The sequence below is a fragment of the Pygocentrus nattereri genome, chromosome 20 (genome assembly GCF_015220715.1).
Source record: "Pygocentrus nattereri isolate fPygNat1 chromosome 20, fPygNat1.pri, whole genome shotgun sequence".
NCBI classification, from domain to species: domain Eukaryota; kingdom Metazoa; phylum Chordata; class Actinopteri; order Characiformes; family Serrasalmidae; genus Pygocentrus; species Pygocentrus nattereri.
Window position 1 is genome coordinate 20,024,679 of NC_051230.1, and position 20,828 is coordinate 20,045,506.

Here is a 20,828-nt window from a genome sequence, read left to right on the forward strand (position 1 = left end):
GTTTTCAGACCATGAGCCCACCTGTTTTTCTCCTGCTACACATGCACACAGCATTGCTTTTATGCAAAATAACTTTTTTGCAACTGTGCATTTTTATCTTCTTCATATCTTACACATTTATTATTTATAAGCTAAACTAAGATAACCAAGGCTATGTGCTTTATTTTATACAACAAGCAAGAAGTGTGGCTGAAACACCTGAACACAATAATTCAGAGGGATGTTCTGATATCTTTAGCCATATAGCATATATCAAGACATATCTATCTAATGACATTAGATAGACATTTTCTATCCAATGAAAGCTTTCTTACGATTTGCTATGCATCACACTTAAAGGCCTATTTAGTAAGACAAGTAATTTTTTTATTGACAAGTCTTTACTCCCGGGCAAGTTTAAGACCTGGCTGTATCAATACGGCCTCTTGCCCAAGCTCCTTTGGCTAATCACAGTCTACGAGTTTCCCATGACTACCATCGAGGTCATTGAGAGAAGGATCAACAAGCACCTGTGAAGGTGGTTAGGCATTCCCCCAAGCTTCTCATCAGTGGGCCTTTACATCAGGTCTGGTCAACTGCAACTCCCCTTGTCTTCAGTAGTAGAGGAGTACAAGGTGGCGAAATGCAGAGTTGCCCTAAGTCCGGGGGACTCCAATGACGACCTCATCAGACAAGCTGGCATGATAACTAGGTCAGGACGCAAGTGGGCTGCCAACGCAGCTGTGGAACAGGCGGTCAGCTCCCTGAAGTTGCGGGATATAGTTGGCAACCAGTGCATCCATCGACAAGGCCTCGGCTCTGCACAGTTTCAAACCTGGGGAGGCGCAAACACAAAAACCAGGAGAGGCATGGTGCAAGCGGAAGTAAGGAGCAGAGAGGAGGAGAAGCGAGTAGCCAGAGCAGTGCAGCAAGGTTCCCAGGGGGCCTGGACAAAGTGGGACTTGCCCAGGCGCAAAGTCACATGGAGGGATCTGTGGCGCCTGGAGCCCTATCGCATCTCCTTCCTCTTACGGTCGGTTTACGATACCCTCCCCTCCCCAGTACATCTGCACACGTGGGGTCTAAGAGAGGATCCGCTTTGTAAGCTGTGCGACAAGAGGGGGACCTTGGCCCATATATTGTCTGGGTGCAAAACATCCTTAACCCAGGGGCGGTATAGATGGCGCCACGACAAAGTACTCCTCTCATTGGCAGATACCATAGAGCGGGAGAGGGTTAAGAAGAGACCAGCCCACACAACCGCACAGAGAGCAATCACCTTTGTCAAGGAAGGAGTTAGACCCGCACAAACCACCAAAAAGAAAAGAACTAGCATTCTCCACACTGCAAGTTCCTGGGAGATGAGGGTGGACCTTGGAAGGAGGTTGCAGTTTCCGGAAGTGGTGCAAACATCCCTCCGCCCTGATATAGTGCTGTGGTCATCCAAGGACCAGAAGATAATCCTGGTTGAATTGACAGTACCATGGGAGGAGGGCTGTGAGGAGGCCCACGAAAGGAAGGCTGCAAAGTACCAACAGCTGGCCCGAGACTGCCGCGATAGAGGCTGGCAGACATGGGTCTTCCCGGTGGAGGTAGGGTGCAGAGGCTTTCCAGCCAGGTCTGCATGGAGTTTCCTTTCTGCCATAGGAATGGATGAGCAAAGTAAAAAGCAAACAGCTCGCCGGATGGGGGAGGAGGCGGAACGTGCCTCATGCTGGATTTGGAGTAAGAGAGAGGAGGAAAGCTGGAAGCCGGGAGTAGATGGGCAGTGAGCTGGCCACTCACTGCTGGCCTACCAACTGGAGGGTGTCGTGGTTAGGGCCGAAACACCCAGAGAAGGTTGGACATCACCTGATGACATCTGCTCCTGGCCTAAGGCTACAGCTACCTGCTAAGGTAGCTGAGGAAGGCACCTCATGTGTATCCAACAAGTCAACCCTGGGTTACCAGTGGCATCTGGGAATTAGACTAGATGACAACCGAGAAAGGTTGGTGACGCTGGAGAGACAGCTGACCTCCAGGAAAGTCTGGCGCGGGCACACAGGGCTAGCAATCCTGTGTGCAGCACTCGTAAGAGGGCACCATCCAAGCTACGAAGGAACTAAAGGAACAATACCCCCAGAGTCTCCCGAGAGGGGGGGCGGAAGAGAGACTCAATGAGGCGGACACACCGGTATCGGCCAGGACACGGAACATGACTTTGATAAAGCTCAAGCAATCTACATTGACTGGAGTGGAATACACTGTTAGGTGCCATTGCGGGAAGATCTGCAAAAGCACCAGAGGACTAAAGCAACATCAGAGTAGGTCCAAGTGCAGAACATCTGCAGCTCAGGAGCAGCGCACAGACCCAAAGTCTGGTCAGATGAAGGAGAACTCCAGCCAGGAAGCACCCCACAGTGCTGAAGATCTCTCCGCAACTGAACTGCCCCAGCACCAGAGGCCAGCTCATGTGAACCCCCCTCCAACCACCCCAATCCAACTGGCAAGGAGAGATAGGATTAAATGGCCTACAATGGCAGACAACAATACTTGGATGCAGCTGGATGACGACCTCGAAGGTATTTTGGAAGCAACTGTATTAGGCTCAGCTCATAGGAAGATCGACGCACTAATAACCATAGTATACAACCTTGCCAAAGAACGTTTTGGCACTATGGTGCAGAAAGGCCAACGTCAACTACAGCAGCAGCCAAATAGGAGGGAGAGAGAGATCCACCACCTAAGAAGCGAGATAAAAGCCCTTAACAAGCGTTTCAAGAACAGCTCACCGACCGAGAAGGAAGGCATCAAAGACCTAACAAGAAAGCTCCGGGAACAGCTATGCAGGGTCAGGAGAGCAGAACACATCCGGAAGCAGCGTCGGAAGAAAGAAAGGAGAAGAGTTCAGTTTGTGAAGGATCCATACAGCTTCGCAAAGTCTCTTCTATGCCAACAAAAATCTGGCTCACTCTCCAGCTCAAAGATGGAGGTTTAAGAGTTCCTTGCGGAAGCTCACAGCGACCCTAACAGGAGTCAGGGTCTAGGGGCCAACTGTAATATCTCAAGGCCTGAGAAGCCAACAACTGAGTTGAATGCAAAGGAACCCACATGGCAAGAAGTTCTGGACGTCGTCCGTAAGGCCAAAGCATCAGCTGCCCCTGGCCCAAGTGGTATACCATATAAGGTATACAAGAAATGCCCCAAGCTTCTTAAGAGGCTGTGGAAAATCTTGAGGAAGATCTGGGCCAAGGGGACAATTCCATCAAGCTGGAAGTTGGCTGAGGGATGCTTTGTTCCGAAAGAGGAAGGGTCCTCTGCAATCTCCCAGTTCAGAACAATCTCTCTTCTGAGTGTAGAGTGTAAGATCTTCTTCTCTGTTCTGGCACGAAGAATTACCTCCTACATGATGCAAAACCATTATATCAATCCATCCATCCAAAAAGGTGGCATCCCAGGTTTCTCCGCTGTCTGGAACATACCTCGATGATTATCCAACTGATCCAAGAAGCAAAATGGAAGAAAAGCGACCTAACAGTCGTCTGGCTAGACTTAGCCAATGCTTATGGGTCAATTTCACACAATCTCATCCAAGAAGGACTTGACCATTATTACATTCCTGTGGCAATCCGAGGTTTGATTACCAACTACCTTGCAGGATTTCGACTCAGGTTTACATCGGCACTCTTTACCACCAACTGGCTGGACCTCCAAAAGGGGATTCCAACAGGGTGCACCATCTCCCCCATCTTGTTTATTATGGGCATGAACATACTGTTATCCGCCGCAGAGGGCATAACCTGGGGCCCTAGATTGGAGACTGGCGTCATGCAGCCAGTGCTGCGAGCATTTATGGACGACATCACAGTAACCACTGTGACGCATGTCCAAGCAAGATGGGTGCTGGATACATTGGGCAGCGTTGCCTCATGGGCGGGGATGCTGTTCAAGGCCAGGAAGTCCAGGAGTATGGTCATCAAGAAGGGCAGAGTCACCTGCAGGTTTAGTCTCCAAGTCCAGGGTGAGGTCATTCCACCCATCGAGGGCAACCCAGTAAAATGCCTGGGAAAGTGGTTTAACGTGTCACTGACGGATAGTGCCAATGTTGCAGAGGCGATGAAGCAGACCGAGGAGTGGCTGAAGAAGATTGACAAGTCTTTACTCCCGGGCAAGTTTAAGACCTGGCTGTATCAATACAGCCTCTTGCCCAAGCTCCTTTGGCTAATCACAGTCTACGAGTTTCCCATGACTACCATCGAGGTCATTGAGAGAAGGATCAACAAGCACCTGCGAAGGTGGTTAGGCATTCCCCCAAGCTTCTCATCAGTGGGCCTTTACATCAGGTCTGGTCAACTGCAACTCCCCTTGTCTTCAGTAGTAGAGGAGTACAAGGTGGCGAAATGCAGAGTTGCCCTAAGTCCGGGGGACTCCAATGACGACCTCATCAGACAAGCTGGCATGATAACTAGGTCAGGACGCAAGTGGGCTGCCAACGCAGCTGTGGAACAGGCGGTCAGCTCCCTGAAGTTGCGGGATATAGTTGGCAACCAGTGCATCCATCGACAAGGCCTCGGCTCTGCACAATTTCAAACCTGGGGAGGCGCAAACACAAAAACCAGGAGAGGCATGGTGCAAGCGGAAGTAAGGAGCAGAGAGGAGGAGAAGCGAGTAGCCAGAGCAGTGCAGCAAGGTTCCCAGGGGGCCTGGACAAAGTGGGACTTGCCCAGGCGCAAAGTCACATGGAGGGATCTGTGGCGCCTGGAGCCCTATCGCATCTCCTTCCTCTTACGGTCGGTTTACGATACCCTCCCCTCCCCAGTACATCTGCACACGTGGGGTCTAAGAGAGGATCCGCTTTGTAAGCTGTGCGACAAGAGGGGGACCTTGGCCCATATATTGTCTGGGTGCAAAACATCCTTAACCCAGGGGCGGTATAGATGGCGCCACGACAAAGTACTCCTCTCATTGGCAGATACCATAGAGCGGGAGAGGGTTAAGAAGAGACCAGCCCACACAACCGCACAGAGAGCAATCACCTTTGTCAAGGAAGGAGTTAGACCCGCACAAACCACCAAAAAGAAAAGAACTAGCATTCTCCACACTGCAAGTTCCTGGGAGATGAGGGTGGATCTTGGAAGGAGGTTGCAGTTTCCGGAAGTGGTGCAAACATCCCTCCGCCCTGATATAGTGCTGTGGTCATCCAAGGACCAGAAGATAATCCTGGTTGAATTGACAGTACCATGGGAGGAGGGCTGTGAGGAGGCCCACGAAAGGAAGGCTGCAAAGTACCAACTGCTGGCCCAAGACTGCCGCGATAGAGGCTGGCAGACATGGGTCTTCCCGGTGGAGGTAGGGTGCAGAGGCTTTCCAGCCAGGTCTGCATGGAGTTTCCTTTCTGCCATAGGAATGGATGAGCAAAGTAAAAAGCAAACAGCTCGCCGGATGGGGGAGGAGGCGGAACGTGCCTCATGCTGGATTTGGAGTAAGAGAGAGGAGGAAAGCTGGAAGCCGGGAGTAGATGGGCAGTGAGCTGGCCACTCACTGCTGGCCTACCAACTGGAGGGTGTCGTGGTTAGGGCCGAAACACCCAGAGAAGGTTGGACACCACCTGATGACATCTGCTCCTGGCCTAAGGCTACAGCTACCTGCTAAGGTAGCTGAGGAAGGCACCTCATGTGTATCCAACAAGTTTACAGACCAAAAAAAAACTACATCAAATTTTGAAAATCAAAAAAACACATGCATACTAAAGTCATCCTTCACACTGAATTAAACATTGAAGGACAAGCAGCACAATTCAAATCATTTTTGTTTTTAACCTTTTCTATTAATTTTAAGGTTCTACATCCAGAAGCAGTGCCTTGAATTCCATTGCTGACATAAAAATACCTGCAGAATCACTTATTATACACCATTGTAAAGCTGTTTAAGAGAACTGTTCTTTTTTTGCAGAATGCAGTGTACCCAGTATGTGCCCCTTTTAGTTGTAGTATTTAAAGGAAAAAACAAATTCATTAGTGCTGTTACTCAACAAATCCATTTCTGCTTCATCTCCATTGTCTGACCTCACAAATGCACTTCTGGAAGAATGGTCAAAAATTCCAGTAAACACACTCCTAAACCCTGTGGAAAACCTTCCCAGAAGAGTTGAAGCTGTTATAGCTGCAAAGAGTGGGCCAACATCATATTAAACCCTATGGATTAAGAATGGGATTTCACTCAAGTTTATATGTGTGTACAGGCAGACAAGCGAATACTTTTGGCAATATAGTGTATCAGGCTTTCATGTCTGATAGACATGATAGACATGAAAGTGGCTCAAAACTGATGTGAACATAGCCATTGAGATGACCAATGAAATTTCTATATCATGACAAACTAGTTCAGTGCGTCATTCTGCTTTTCCCATTCTGTACAATAATGTAAACATTCAATTTTCGGTAAAAATAATTTATCATTTAGTACTGTGGGCTCCCTTGACTTTCTCCTCCTCTGCATTTCTGCAGTTTACTTCAAAAGTGGCCCAGGTTTGACAAAATAACTAGTGATCATATGACTTGAGGTGAACTGAGGACTTCTCAAAACAAACTTCATGAACATTTATGTCATTTGTATTTTGCTGGTATTACACCACCCTACCACCACCATCCCCTTCCTTCAGACTCCTCTGAACACACACACACACACAGACACACACACACAGTGTTGAAAGGATACCCGCATTGCTTTGAACTTCATATTCAGTGGTTTCAAGATTTCTGAAAGCAAATGTCAAAAGCTCTTCTTTCAGGTGATTTGACATAGAATGAACCCCCAGAAAAATCATTGTAAAATGTGGCATTCATGGCTTTTCTAGGAGCCCAATTAAAAGGGATGCTGGTCCCCTCAAGCATTTAGCTTTGTGCATGTGCACTGACATTTCCTTACATCACAAGACCTGGTGTTCTGCAGCCATAAAGACATCCTCTAATCTTCCACTTTACCGTAATGGCAAGCAAACTGGACAGAAAAGCTTTTGATCAAACAAAGGGGGGAAAAAATAGAGCAAAATTGGTTTGATCGCCTGGCATTAGATGCCAAGCCATCTCTGGGACCACTGCATTTAATTCCTGGATCACTGATCTTTTCATTAAGGCTGAGGTTTCTCCAGACCAATCCAAAAAGTCAACAATTTCTGGAAAAGGAATGTAAGTTGGAAACGAAAAGACCTGGCCAACTTGCTGTGCTGTGTTCTAGAGAAACACCTCATGTTTGGACCAAAGTGTAAAAAAATTGTGCATGACTCTCTTAAAAATAAAGGCTCTCAATGGTTCTTTACATGGATGAATAGTTCCTTGGAAAAACCTTTAATTATATATAGAACTTTTACAATATGTGGAAGTTCTTTTAACTTTTCAACTGTTCTTCTCAGTCACATCATTTTTACAACAGTATTTCTTTGAAGAAACTGAAACAATCTCTTTATGGCCAGAATGACATGGTGGTCTGAGTTTGTTCAGTGGACACTGCTACCTGAACAGAACTCTTAAATCACTGTGCTGTTTGTTCCCAGACCTCCCCTGACTGTAATTGACCCTCATCACCTTATCATTTATTGTGAGACACCCCCAACCCCCCAGTGTGATTGGTTGTCTACAAGGATCAGGCTTCCAAGGGAGCTTATGAGAGTGTGTTCGGAGGTAGTCCAATCTCATTTTAGTTTGTTCAGTCCAGCTTTGGGAAACCACTGATAATTTGTCTGTGCCATCACTCCAAAGAACCCTAAAAGATGCAGTTAAAATGAATGAATTCTGCACTTTTGAGCAACGACCGGCCTAACAAACATTGTGCTCCACCATCATTTTGCATTTGATTGCAGAAATGGCAATGATGCCTCTCAAGTACCAGATACAAATGAACATGCTTTGCTCCAGCTCTACCAGTCAGGAAATCCTGGCATTCAATGCAGAATCTCCAGCAACTTTATGCTCTAATTTCAGAATTTGTTACTCAACTTTTCTCTGAGCCTGATAATATATACTGCAATAATATATATTTTTTGCAGAAAACAAAAGAAACAAGATGACATGCCACACATTCTACATGTATTATACAACAGACATGAGTCTAGAACATCTTGAAGCAGAGACTGATGAGACTGATAAAGAACAAGGAAATTATATTGTAGAGAATGGTTTGGGCTGAACAAAATTAGCCACAGGAACGCCATTTATCATGGTGTAACACAGAGACAGTCTGAAGTTCCAGACCGTTAGAGAATGAGTAGAACAGTCTGGTTGCAAGGCTAGCAATGATCTAGCCAATGAACTACATAAGCAAGCATCCCACTGGCAAAATTCAGTCCGAACCCCAACCTCGTCAAAAGTCTTTTTAGAAAACATTTCAGTTTAGGCTTGACAGTTACTTTACTTTATTTTATAAAGTAACTTAAAAGTACTGACTGCTAGAAGCTTTCTTCAGCAGCTTCTATTTGCATTTGCTCACATGTCACTGTCACTAAGCTCTTTCAGATCCTGTGGTTTCTGTGACTTTTCTCTGAGCCATAAATGCAGGGAACTTGTTTTGCATTCTATTGTACCAGCACAAGCCTTCATTATAACCAGTGATTATTAAAGAAAATAGATCCTGTCAGGATTAGTTTAGGGTTAAACAAACTAAGCTTCAGTTTGCTCTCATTTTGCTTTCTCATTAATGCCATGCAGGACCTGCTCTTGCATTCCTCTCACATTTTATACTTATACTGCATCCCTCTTTCCACTTTGTCCAAAAAAGTACAATTTGACCTTTGAACAATAGACTAACGGTGTCCTTTTGTGGTATTGCTGGAAATGCAACAATGGCCAATTTGTTTCAATGGCCAATACCTGTTTCAAAAATAGCCTTGAGCCAACCTAGTTAAATAAAAGGTTAAATTCAAAGAAAGGGCTGATATGTTCTTTTGAAGAACAAGAAAGGTAAATTTCCCTGCATAATTTTGATTAGATGGGAGGGGAAAATGAATAATATTTTCTTACAAACTCTTAACAATAAAGGCGCCAAAAACGGTTCTTTGGATTGATGCCACAGAAGAAAAAAACATGTTTTGGTTCTTTAAAAGAACTTTTCAACGGACGGTTGTTTGAAGAATCATTGTTGTAATTGAGATGTGTGTTTGTGATGAATCAAATAATGCAATCTCATGCCATGGACAGCTTTTTTGCCCCAAAAGTAAAAGCTATTTACAAAGTAGGTAAGTGTGATAATTGTATCTGGGCCTCTTAATAATGTGAAAGATGTCTCTTTCTATGTCTCTCTCTATTTTTTCCAGCGACTTTCAATGATACACAGGAGGGCACAGTTCTGAGCCCTGGAAAATAGCAAGCTGCTTCACCTTTTGGAGAGTGTTAAATTGCTTTACAGTTCACACTTTGCTGTACAATGCGCTGTGGCGAGTACTGGAACACAGCTAATTGAACACACTGAAGCAGAACAGGACAGAGGTCTCCCAGTGTCTTCAACAAATAATGGAATTTATGTGCTTAAATGAAGTTATTAATTCAACAGTTAACCTACAGGATGGTTGAGGATGTCTTATATATGTCCTAATTTATCTCGTCCATCTAAAAAAGGAGCAAAAATGAACTGAGGAAAGTGAGAATCATAGTCAGAAAAGTATGCAAAATTGTTGATAGACAAGAGATCAAGGACAAGAATAAGACTCGTTGATGCAAAACAGAGAAACTAGCGGCTGGAAGAAGATGACATATTATGCTGCTCTGAACTAGAAATCCTGACATGATGCAAAGCATTGTGGAGCAATTAGAAGTGTAGAAAGTTCATCCAGTGAACTACTACTTGGACGAACCAAGCTGCTAAAGTGGACATTCAACCAAAGTGGTGAGAGGAAGTCAACAAGGATGTGTTGAGACCAATAATCGGGCTATGTTTTGTGGGCTTCTCACTGGATGGCTATTAAAAAAAAAAAAAGTGTCTTCTTACAGTATTGGGCAACCATAATCAGCCAGAGCAGCTATGCACCTTTACATAGGCTCTGATGATGGAACATTTTCACTGTTCCTTACATATCACATTAAACCATGAGCATCGCAGTCACTGAATGTGCACTTTCAACCCTAATTTTCAACCTTATTTATTGATGTCTTATAGATATAAATATCACTTTAGTCATGGGTCTTATTGAAACAGTAGCCTGCTGAGCAGTCCCTTTGACTCAATAATGAATCCAGTCACTTAGATCTTTTCTTCTTGGCATCTTGATAAAAAAAATTAGGTCAACTGGGCCTGTTCAGCATTTGTCCACATGCCACAGGGCACAGTAGGATGTTACCTGTCTGGGAGCGTCTGCACTTGTTATGAGTCTTCTCTCAATCATCCATCTGTAGGTTGGCAGTGACAAGAAAAAGTGTCAATAAAGCAAAAACTTATTTTTTTTTGTTGGACAGTCACTGAACACACACTGGGCATTGATTATTCCTAACCTGCTGATAAGATCACTTACAAAATGACCTACACATTTGAAGGTTTCTAGAAATGTGTGGTAGCTTAGTATCCAGCATGGTCATTATCCTGAGTGGAATATCAAAAGTGCCAATTGTCCAGCATATCCCGTCTTGTGGAAGAATTCAAATTCTCTTTCACAAGATTTTTTTATTAGACGTGCCTTCTAGGCGATGTCGCAAACCTCTCTACAGCGGGTTGGACATACGGAGTGAAGGTTTGCTTAATCTACAGCAAGATCATTTTAGAATGATCCCATTAGAGACTATTCATATGCTCAATATTCATGAGCTAAATATTAACCATTAGCAGTTTAGTTCTTATCGTGCAAACACTAAAAAAACATTCAATCATGATTTGATTCCATTTTAATTTCTCATTCCTGGATGCCTTTTTATCTTTTGATGCACTTTGATGCTCAGTAAGCATTCACCATCTGTGCTTTCTAGGTATGTATACGAGATTGCCCGGAGACACTGGAATATTCCCGCAGGTTTCGTCGTCAACACAACCCAAAACCATGTGAGGATGGCCGAGAATTGCTGCAATCCAAATGTCTCCAAGCCTTGCTTCTTCAAAGAGGTATGGTAAAGAAGGGCTATTTTACTCTTGCTTTTCTTGGCCGCTCTTTGCTTGATTACTTTTGCGGAAATGCTCAGAAGGAGTAATGGACATGAACATAATAAGCAGTAAAGAGAGGTAATTACTGTATGACAGCCAAAAGCTCACATGCTAGAGGGGACTGTTGTTTCAAAGGACAAGATAACAAGCACTATTTCCTACAATGTTACCATAAGCAACCATTTGTAGCTTTATACTGGACTTTGCATTTGCAGAAAGATCATAAGGTGTGTAAGTGTACTGAATGAAGTTCAATGTGTCTGTTTTTCAGCCTTTTCACCAGCAATATGTGCCTAGAATACAGCTATGTGGATGTAAACGTAATAATCAAAATGGACTTTTCCTAGAACAAGAACAAAGACTAGACTGTCTTAGACAGTATCCAGTAAAGCATGTCCTAATAATGATGGAAAACACACAATTGCAAGAAGAAATGGCTTAAACTAAATTTATTCCTGTTACACTGAAAAACAGTGACGTTAATGTGCTTGTATAGTGGCAGATATGACCCCACATTATAATTAAAAACACATTGCAAAAATCAAACGTGCTATACATAGAAATTTTAGTAAAACTAAAATGACATTATATCAATAAGCCACAAGACTCCGTGCATTTCTGAGGATTTGCATTACTTAGAGCAGCGTGAAATCCCTGTAACACACCCTCGAGCTTACCGTTTTTACAAAATAGAGAACCTTTGGCATTCATGCATAATATTAGTCCAATGTATATCAGGTATTTTATAATGGCTTTGAATGTACCTCAGCCATGCATTAAAGTTGGATGTTTGGGGACAATTTTCAAACTGTATCAGTTGGACTGAGATTTAGACTTTGGCTTGGCTGTTGGACAACATTAACCTTTTGTGTTGTTCAACCACTCTTGCATTGTTTGTGGTTGGGGACATTGTCCTGCTGACAGTTGAAGTTTCTTCCAAGCTTTACTTTCAGCAGCCTGAAGCAGGTTGTTATGCAGCTTCTCCCTCTGTTTTGCTCCATCCATCTGCCCCTCAATTTTAACAAGATGCACAGTCCCTGCTGAAGAAAAGCATCCCGAGAACATGACGCTACATTCTTGGGATGGTGTTTGTTGAGTAACAGGCAATATTAGGTTTGCACCACCCACAGCAATTTTAATTTGGTCCAAAAAATGCATTTTTGTGTCATCTGACCACAAAACCTTATTGTCCATTTCAGCTGGGTCACTGATGCTTTCTGATAAACTCCAGATGTGCTTTGATGCGTTATTTCTTGCCACCCTCCCAAACAAGCCGGTTGTATGTAGAGCTCTTTATCATTTACTGGTGCACCTTCTCTCCATTTTCATCCACTGAGCTTTGTAGCTCCTTCAACGTGATTGTTTTACGAAGACTTCGTTCAGAAGAAGTCCCCTTCTTACTCCGACAATCAGTTTTGACAGACAGACCTGTCTAGGCAGTGCCTGAGTGGTATGATGCAGCTTCCCTTGCTTCACATTACAGCAATATCTTTCATAAGTGTAAACTTGGAGCTTCCACAGCACCAGAATAAAACCAATATCACTTTCAATTAATTTTGTTGGACAGCACAAAATATCAAAGTGGCATTTGTAATCCAGTGAAATAATAATAATAATAATAATAATACATTTTATTTAGTAATGGCGCCTTTCAAAGCACTCAAGGACACCTTACAACGGTTAAAAGAAGAATGGTAGAGTATAAAAGAGGATAAAAAACAAAAAACAAATAAACAGATAAACAAATCAACATACATTCAAATACTTTCAACCAGACGAGAAACAAGACAAACAGAGAAAAGTGAAGATGAGGAATCAGGAGTATGCAAGTGTGAATAGATGGGTTTTAAGCCGAGATTTGAAGGTAGTTAGACAATCAATATTGCGAATTTGGGTAGGAAGGGTGTTCCAGAGAGATGGGGCAGAGTGGCTGAAGGCTCTAGTTCCCACGGTGGACAAGCGGACTGGAGGGAGAGTGAGCTGGCCAGCTGACGAGGATCGGAGGGTGCGAGCAGGACTGTATGTCTTAAGGAGATCAGAGATATAAGAGGGAGCAAGTCCATGTAGAGCTTTGAATGTAGTTAGTAAGATTTTATACTGGATCCGATAGTTGACAGGGAGCCAGTGGAGCTCTTTAAGGACAGGGGTGATATGTTCGGTTACAGGCGACCTGGAGATGATCCTAGCTGCTGAATTTTGAACTAACTGGAGTCTATGTAAGTGTTTCTGAGGTAAGCCGAAAAGAATAGAATTACAGTAGTCTAGTCTCGATGTTACTAATGCATGGACCAGAATAGCTGTGCAGGATTGGCTGAGGAATGGACGCAGTCTGTTAATGTTCCTAAGATGGAAGTAGGCTGAGCGTGTGATATTGGAAATGTGTGTTTTGAAGGAGAGATGGCTATCAAGAACAACTCCCAGACTTGTAACCTGGGAGGACGGAGAGACAGTGGAATGATCAAGATTCAGAGTGAAAGACTGACTTTTTGCAAGGATGTTCTTAGTTCCTACTAGGAGAATTTCAGTTTTATTGGTGTTTAGCTGTAGAAAGTTTTCGGAGAACCATTTTTTTGCCTGATCTAAACATTTTAACAGAGAGGAGGGTGGGAAAGTATCGTTGGGTTTAGTGGAGAGGTAAAGCTGGGTGTCGTCAGCATAACAATGAAAATGTATTTTAAATTTCCTAAATATTTGGCCAATTGGGAGAAGATAAATTATGAATAGGAGAGGTCCAAGAACAGAGCCCTGCGGAATGCCACAAATGACTTTGGACATAGATGACTGGCAGTTCTTGAGGCGGATGAACTGGGAGCGATCATTGATATAGGAGGAGAACCACTTAAGCACAGTATCGGTGAGCCCAATAGATAGAAATCTGACTCTAAATCTGACTTTCAAGGGGTCTGAATACTTTTGCAAGGCTCTGTATAATAATGCTTTGGACTGGGTTCAGTCATGCTGTATAAAGAGTATTCAAAATGCAAATATAACAACATTTCCATTTCTTGATTAAGTTCCCGGCAGTGGTGCAATATCACATGTCATTCATGAAATGTTTGTGCATCTTGTACCGGAGCTGATGGGTGTTACTGAGCTCTTTTCTCAAAATCAACACATGCAGTACTGGTCGTTCTAGCTATTTTTTTCTGTCTAGGGGACATCTGCATCATGAATGTTGTTGTACACACACATGCTGTATTTGCAAGTGTAGTAGAGCGAGGGTGGGATGTGTGGCTTCCTGCATAACACGATGTGGATTAATGAGCAATAAACTGCGCAGGCTATGAACATGAGAATAGTAATTTCCTCTCTCAAGTAAAACTTTGCCCAAACTGCCAGCAGGCACACAGGATGTAAAATTTAGATGAATACTTGGCCTCATGGCCACAGTGGAATCCTTACTTGCTCTAGTCTGAAGTACTTGTTTAATCATAGGAGATTCTTTACGTTTAGTTTGTATGATCAGCTTATTACTGATGCTCTGGGTTGAGTGTTGTCTGCAGTGATGGAGTAATGATTCAGAACTAATCATCAAAATCAGTACCTCACTAATGTTTTCATGGATGAAATCCATGAAATCTTTAGAGAACTGTTCCAACATCCAGTATAAAGCTTTCCCAGAAGAGTAGAGATCAAAGGAAAATAAGCAGGAAAAAATACAGTTGCCAAAGCTATTTAAAAAATGGGATTCTGAAGAACAATGCAAGACCTGGTATCAAATAGAGAAAAAAAATTAAGCTGCACTTTTGCTTCAGATATGAAAAAATCCAAAAGGTGCTTGTCCATCCACTATGACAGGCATGTCAAACTGGAAACCTTCCGGGCCAAAGTGCAGTGGAGATTATCGTTTACCTTCATCTAACACTGAATACAGTTCATGAAAGCCTTGCTAATTAGCTGGTGAGGAGAATCAGGTGTGTTTAATGCAATATCCAGGAGGGCTGGAGCTTGACATGTGTGCACAATGAGAAGACAACTCAATGCTGTGGGATTTCCAAATCAACAAATAAAGCTGCTGTGGTCCTCAGAACAATGAATTGGCTACCACAGAGCCGAGACCTGCCGAGAAATGCAACCAACTTCTAAGACTGAATGTGGAAAAATATGCCTGTACATTTCGTTGATAAAGAGAAAGCAATTCTCCCAAAAAGAATGAGAGCTGTAATAAAGGTAAAATATGCATATGTTAAATGACTTGAACACTGAGAAACATGACATTTGGGTGTGCAATTGTGTGTTAAAAATGTCGCTGTTGTCTGAAGAAAATTTGTTGTCTTTCAGTTTTTGACATAATTTGAAAATACATGTTACCCTTTACATGTTCGGTTGTAAATTTCAAGATGAATGTACTAAATGAAATGACCCAAAATGTCTTGCGGAAAAAAATCTGGTTCCATTGACTTACTTTAACAGTAAAGTAGGTGTTTTCCTTCTCCTGTAAAGTTACCATTTTGGAGATACGAGGTTTTGTTCCGACAGCAGCGATTTGTTTGTTTGTTTGTTTTTTGTTCATACTGCAAATTGAAAATCATATACTTAATGGCTGTTTTGACTTGAAATTGAATAAATGAAGGATGATCTCTGATTTTTGCACAGGGCTGTACACTAAACTCTATTTTGGTGCCTTGTACGCTATGCAAAGACAAAGTTGTATTCATCCACCTGTTGCAGTATGGGGGTCAATATCAGTGATTTAAAAACTGCATACCAATTTGTGGGTGATTCAGATTGGTTTGAAATAAAAAATACAAAGCTCAAAATGCACTACAACTACATTAATAGTAAGTTTCTAGATAGTGGAACAGAAATAAAGTCCTATCAAATTTGAAAGACTTTCTTTTAGAACAGAGTAGCAGCACCCCAAAACAATAGGATCATTAACTTTATGATTGCAAATCTTTAGTATCATCTGATACCATAATATATTCATTGTACTGCTATACAGACTTGCAGTTTACATTAATGGAAGCTGTTATCTTTTATAGACAATGCAAACAATATGTAATCATATACTGGATTTGTAGGAACAGTAGGAGGCACAGCTGATTCCACACTTTTATATGGACAACAAAGCTTGCTGATGCTCTTCTCCATCTGTTGCCTGGAACCAAGAGTGGTCCCACTGCCACCTCCTATTCCAAACACCTTAATTATACACTGATCAGATGTTTCTAGTTTAATTAGACCAAAAGGGGAGGATTAACCCTGCCCTCTGACACAAATGATGTCACTGATGGTGGTAAAATTGTTGATTTTGTTGTTGATGGTGATAAAGATGTGTTATAGAAGTGATGATAACGCTGATGACAATGATAATGATGAGGAGAAGAAAGAGAAGAAGAGAGATAAAAATGCTTCTTGGATTATGACCATGATGGCAGTAGCGGTGGCAAATAAGAAACAGAAACACATCAATGGCAAACAACTCAATAAACTGTGTATTTGCAGAGGTACATTTCTCTGTTTGCAGAGGTATCAGCAGAGGAGTTCAACCACTTTCCTGAGATTTCTCTCCCATGTCTGTAACAACCAAGTGAACCTGAAATCCTACCAAACCGGGTAAATGGCCTGCTTTAACAGTCCTGCCACTTTCAGTAGTATGGAAAAGTCATTAAGCAATCAATGCATGCTCAAAATGCTGAAGGTCTAACTCGGAATTAGACTCCACCTAGAAATGAGTAGCAAGGTGCACTCAAAGGTCCATTGAGCTCTCTTATCTAAATCTTAATCTAAATTCTCTCAAGATCTCTGCAGTACTCACTCGAATATAAACCGTTTCCAGCACATTAAATTGTTCTGTGAGGATAATTTTCAATTCTTAATTTTATAAGCATAATGTCTCAAGCTAATCAGATGACATAAAGCTTAGTTTTACATTAGCTCATCACACAGTTACACAAGCTGTGCATTTGCTGCTCTCATTTGTCTCAGTTTGAAATTGCATGCCATTGAACAACATTCACATTACTAAAACATTGCCTTATAAACTTCTTGCCTCTAATTGCAGACTGACTGCCTTTTTTGGAAGTCTCCTGAGGGTACCGTTTGAAGATGCATCGACCATTTCTAAGCATTTCCAGTCTGGGCTTGCAAAATGCTGTTTACAACCCCAGTCTCAATGTGTCATTGAAGAGGTAAGGAGCAAAGGCTTAGAATTACTGTCCCAGACACATTATTCCTACTGTTTTCTATTCTGTCTTTCAACCAGCTGTGTTTTTGGATAGTCCTGCCAGACTGCCCCAGAGATATGCATGGACCTGACATGGCTTTGCCTCCCAACCCTCAGCCAATGGCACTGAATGTCCTTTTATTTCCATAATTTGGCATAACTTCACATTCCCTGAAGGGTTTGACCCACCGTAATATATTTTCATTACACCCTCATATATTTATAACTCACCCTCTGACAATAAAAGCAGATGTCACTCATGTTTGTCAATTTTTCAGTTCTTGGCTCTAGCACAATTTCAGCAATACACCAATCACATCAAAACTGCCAAGTAGACAAAAAAAGAGAATTATTAACAGAGGAGTAATTTTCCCAAACAGAGAAGCGTGCCATATTTCGGTAAATAGGCAGTGGCTGATTTTTCTTTGGCAGAAGCAAAATTCCCAGCTCAGGTCATTGATGGAAGAGTTCACTAAATTATTCACTCACAACAGCAGATCCAGGCTGAGTTCCTATGTTCCTTGTCTTTGGCAGTTCACCAGCTTCCAAAAGGTCCTCTGCAAGGAATCAATACTTGGCACCATGTCTAAGGAATTCCAAAGGTGCTGCAGCCAGGCCCCACAAGACACCCTCACCTGTGTGGACAACTTGAAAAGAGAGCCTCCAAAATCACTGAACATGACTCAAGTCTCCAGTGCGCAGCTCTGCGAAAAGGATCAACCAGACATCACTGACAGGTGCACAGGTCATCATATCATATCCTGTATCTCACATCCCCAGAGGGAAAAAAACAGCCACAGTTTCACGTACATGAAAAAAAAGCAGTAGTCATGAGGGTATACCTTCACAACATACAATCATTACTGCTATTGTAATATTAGCATTTTATTTACATATTGTAACATTTCATTTACACAAATGTCACCGTACTAATCCCCAACTGTGGTTTTAAACTTGCACCATTTTTAGCCCTTTTTCCACAACTAGTGCAAGTTTCTGTCAAACATGCCAGTCAAATTAACGGTAGATTATTCATTCTGTGGATTTGAATATGATCAAAAAGACTCCCCACATATATGCACATATGCTGAATATTCAATTAAACCACATTAGCATAAAGCTCCAGCTCAAGTGTACACCTGATCTCCATACCTTGGTAAACAAGCCACTAGCATAAGCATGTTTACCATCCACAATTTCATTGCCTACCACAGAGCCATCCAGAAAGTCATAAAGCAAGACTAGCAGAAAATTATTAGTATTAATTAGAGCATTAATACAACTTATAGTACTGTATCACTCAATCTGAGCCTTTCAATCCAAACTGCACAGATATCAAATAATACATTCAACAGACTGCAGCAAATAAATAAAGGACTCATTTTGATACTGATACAGTATGAAGTATTAAAAAAACACATGACCAAACCCATGATGAGGGCAGAGTCTCCGTCCTCTGAAAATATTGCTGTCTCTCTACTTGAGAAGCCAGAGCAGAATCAAGATTCTACTTGTATGCGTATATTGGTTTGGGCTAATACATAAGCTTGTAGCTCATGAATTTATAAAAATAAATGTAAAAATGCTGTAAAAAGGGCGTGCTCTAGTAAACTGAGAATGGAAACTGAATTAGTTCAGTCCTTAGTTTTGCAGCAATGGAAAATGTATTGCATGACCGTATGATTTTTTTTTTTTACACCCCTACTTTATGTATCGACATCATTTTTGGTTTTTCTACATGCATAGTTTTGCAAAACATACTATATTTTTCCATTTCCCAACAGAACAACTGTCCTGATTAACCACCTAACAATAATGGAACTCTGGGCCGCGGCTGGTGCCAATACATAACCATCTATAAATTGTAGAAATTGGGACCACATCATAAACAATATGCCTTTTAGCAAAGAAACCAACCGTCAACTCAACGTTCTGCTGTTCTAGAGTACAATAAATACATTATCATTGCTTTAAAATAACAGTCAAATCTAAACAGCTGCCTGATGGCAATATTTTTTAAGCAAATATCTGCAGACGTTTCCAACATCATTATGCATCCCTACTTAACAATATGGGTTATTCCTGATAACCACTAATAAGAGATTAGCCTGATCTCCACTATAATGGTCAGTGACCAGTTTAAAAAACTGGGTGCTGGTTTCAGTCCAGCACCTAGACGTAGCAAACAATATTTAGTGCAAATACACACAGTGGGCTATGATGTGCTGTGTGAGGCTGATAAAGCTACTTGCGTGCATGGGTGGACAAGAAAGGAGGAGACCATGCTGATAGTCTGACGGGCCTACAGAGAGGCCATGATTAATTTATCCCAGACTGTAATTAGATGGGCCTCTCTACATGGCTTACCTTCTATAGAGGCAAAATCGAAACAGCCTGAGCCTCTGATTTTGTTGAGGCGTTCTTTAGGTCCTGTGTTCTGGAGACGAGATCAAAGATGATAAATGTGCACCAACCACATTCATGTACTACATGGAGATCACAATCATAATTGGTTTCCTGAGTGGTCTTACAAACTAAAGGATAAGAGGTAGTAAGGGTAGACTCACTTTCTATTTACTTAATGTGGTTTATGGTAATGAGATTTGGAATTAACAACAATGACCATGTTTTTTTCCTCAATCTCAAGTTGCTTTTAGTTTGGTTTTTTTTTTGGTTTGGTTGACTTCTCCCCAGATAACAAGCATATCTGTCTGCTAGTTTGATAAGGATGGCACCCAACTGACTGTACGCCACTGCTGGTCAGCGCTCAGACCGCCCAGACTGCATACAAGTTCTCACTAGATTCTGATCTCCTCAAACAGATTTTCAATGTGCACCGCCTTTTATTTTGGAAAAGAAACGAACAATTGCAATTAAAACCAACATTTAAAAGAAAAAATAAATGACTAGGCTTTTTGTTGAAAATTGTAACACTGTGCTAGATTGGCTAAAGTTGTATAACCAGTTTTATGTATAATATTACTGTTAAAATGACTCACTAAACAAATGTACAAAAGATAATGAAAGAAACAAATGAAGGAAAAACAAGGAAATTGGATGAGTGGAAAATGAGTGCTGAAAAGTGGCAGTTTGTCTGACAGCTTAAACTCCCAGGCAACACAGAGCAAAATATTTAAAATGTTTGGAGGATAATAAACATGTATGTTATATTAAAGATCCAACAAAGCGTGAACACAGATTAAACACGGCTGATGACATCTTACTGTGAACGGTGTGGGCGGGACTAATGAGCAGCTTGATTGACAGCTCTCTGTCCAACACCCCTAGCTTGCTCAGCCACTCACACAGAACTGAATTCTTTTGTGATGATAACTGGATGAAAAATGGTGCTGGCGGGCAGAAAAAGGGACAAACTAGTGGACGAAGCAAAGTGAAGGAACAGACGAACAAATAATGTTCTTGCATGAATAAAACAAAAGAACCAGCAACCGGCAGCTACAGGCAGGTGGTTTGGCTTGCTAGCTTTTGGTTGTGGTTAGCTCGCCAAGTTTCTCTGACTCTGAAACTGTTTGTGTGGGTGGAACAAGAGACATGAGCCAGAGAAGTGAGCCTTGTGACTGGT

General features: G+C 42.1%; 1 protein-coding gene across 1 annotated transcript in view; it reads left to right on the forward strand.

The window, feature by feature from the left end:
• The window catches only part of gc (GC vitamin D binding protein), a 65,637-nt gene that overhangs the window by 36,289 nt on the left and 8,520 nt on the right, over window positions 1–20,828 (forward strand). Inside the window, exons 5-8 of the mRNA XM_017695508.2 lie at window positions 10,905–11,037; window positions 16,547–16,635; window positions 17,084–17,210; window positions 17,780–17,982. Coding sequence (XP_017550997.1) covers window positions 10,905–11,037; window positions 16,547–16,635; window positions 17,084–17,210; window positions 17,780–17,982 — 552 coding nt within the window. The remainder of the gene's footprint in view (window positions 1–10,904; window positions 11,038–16,546; window positions 16,636–17,083; window positions 17,211–17,779; window positions 17,983–20,828) is intronic.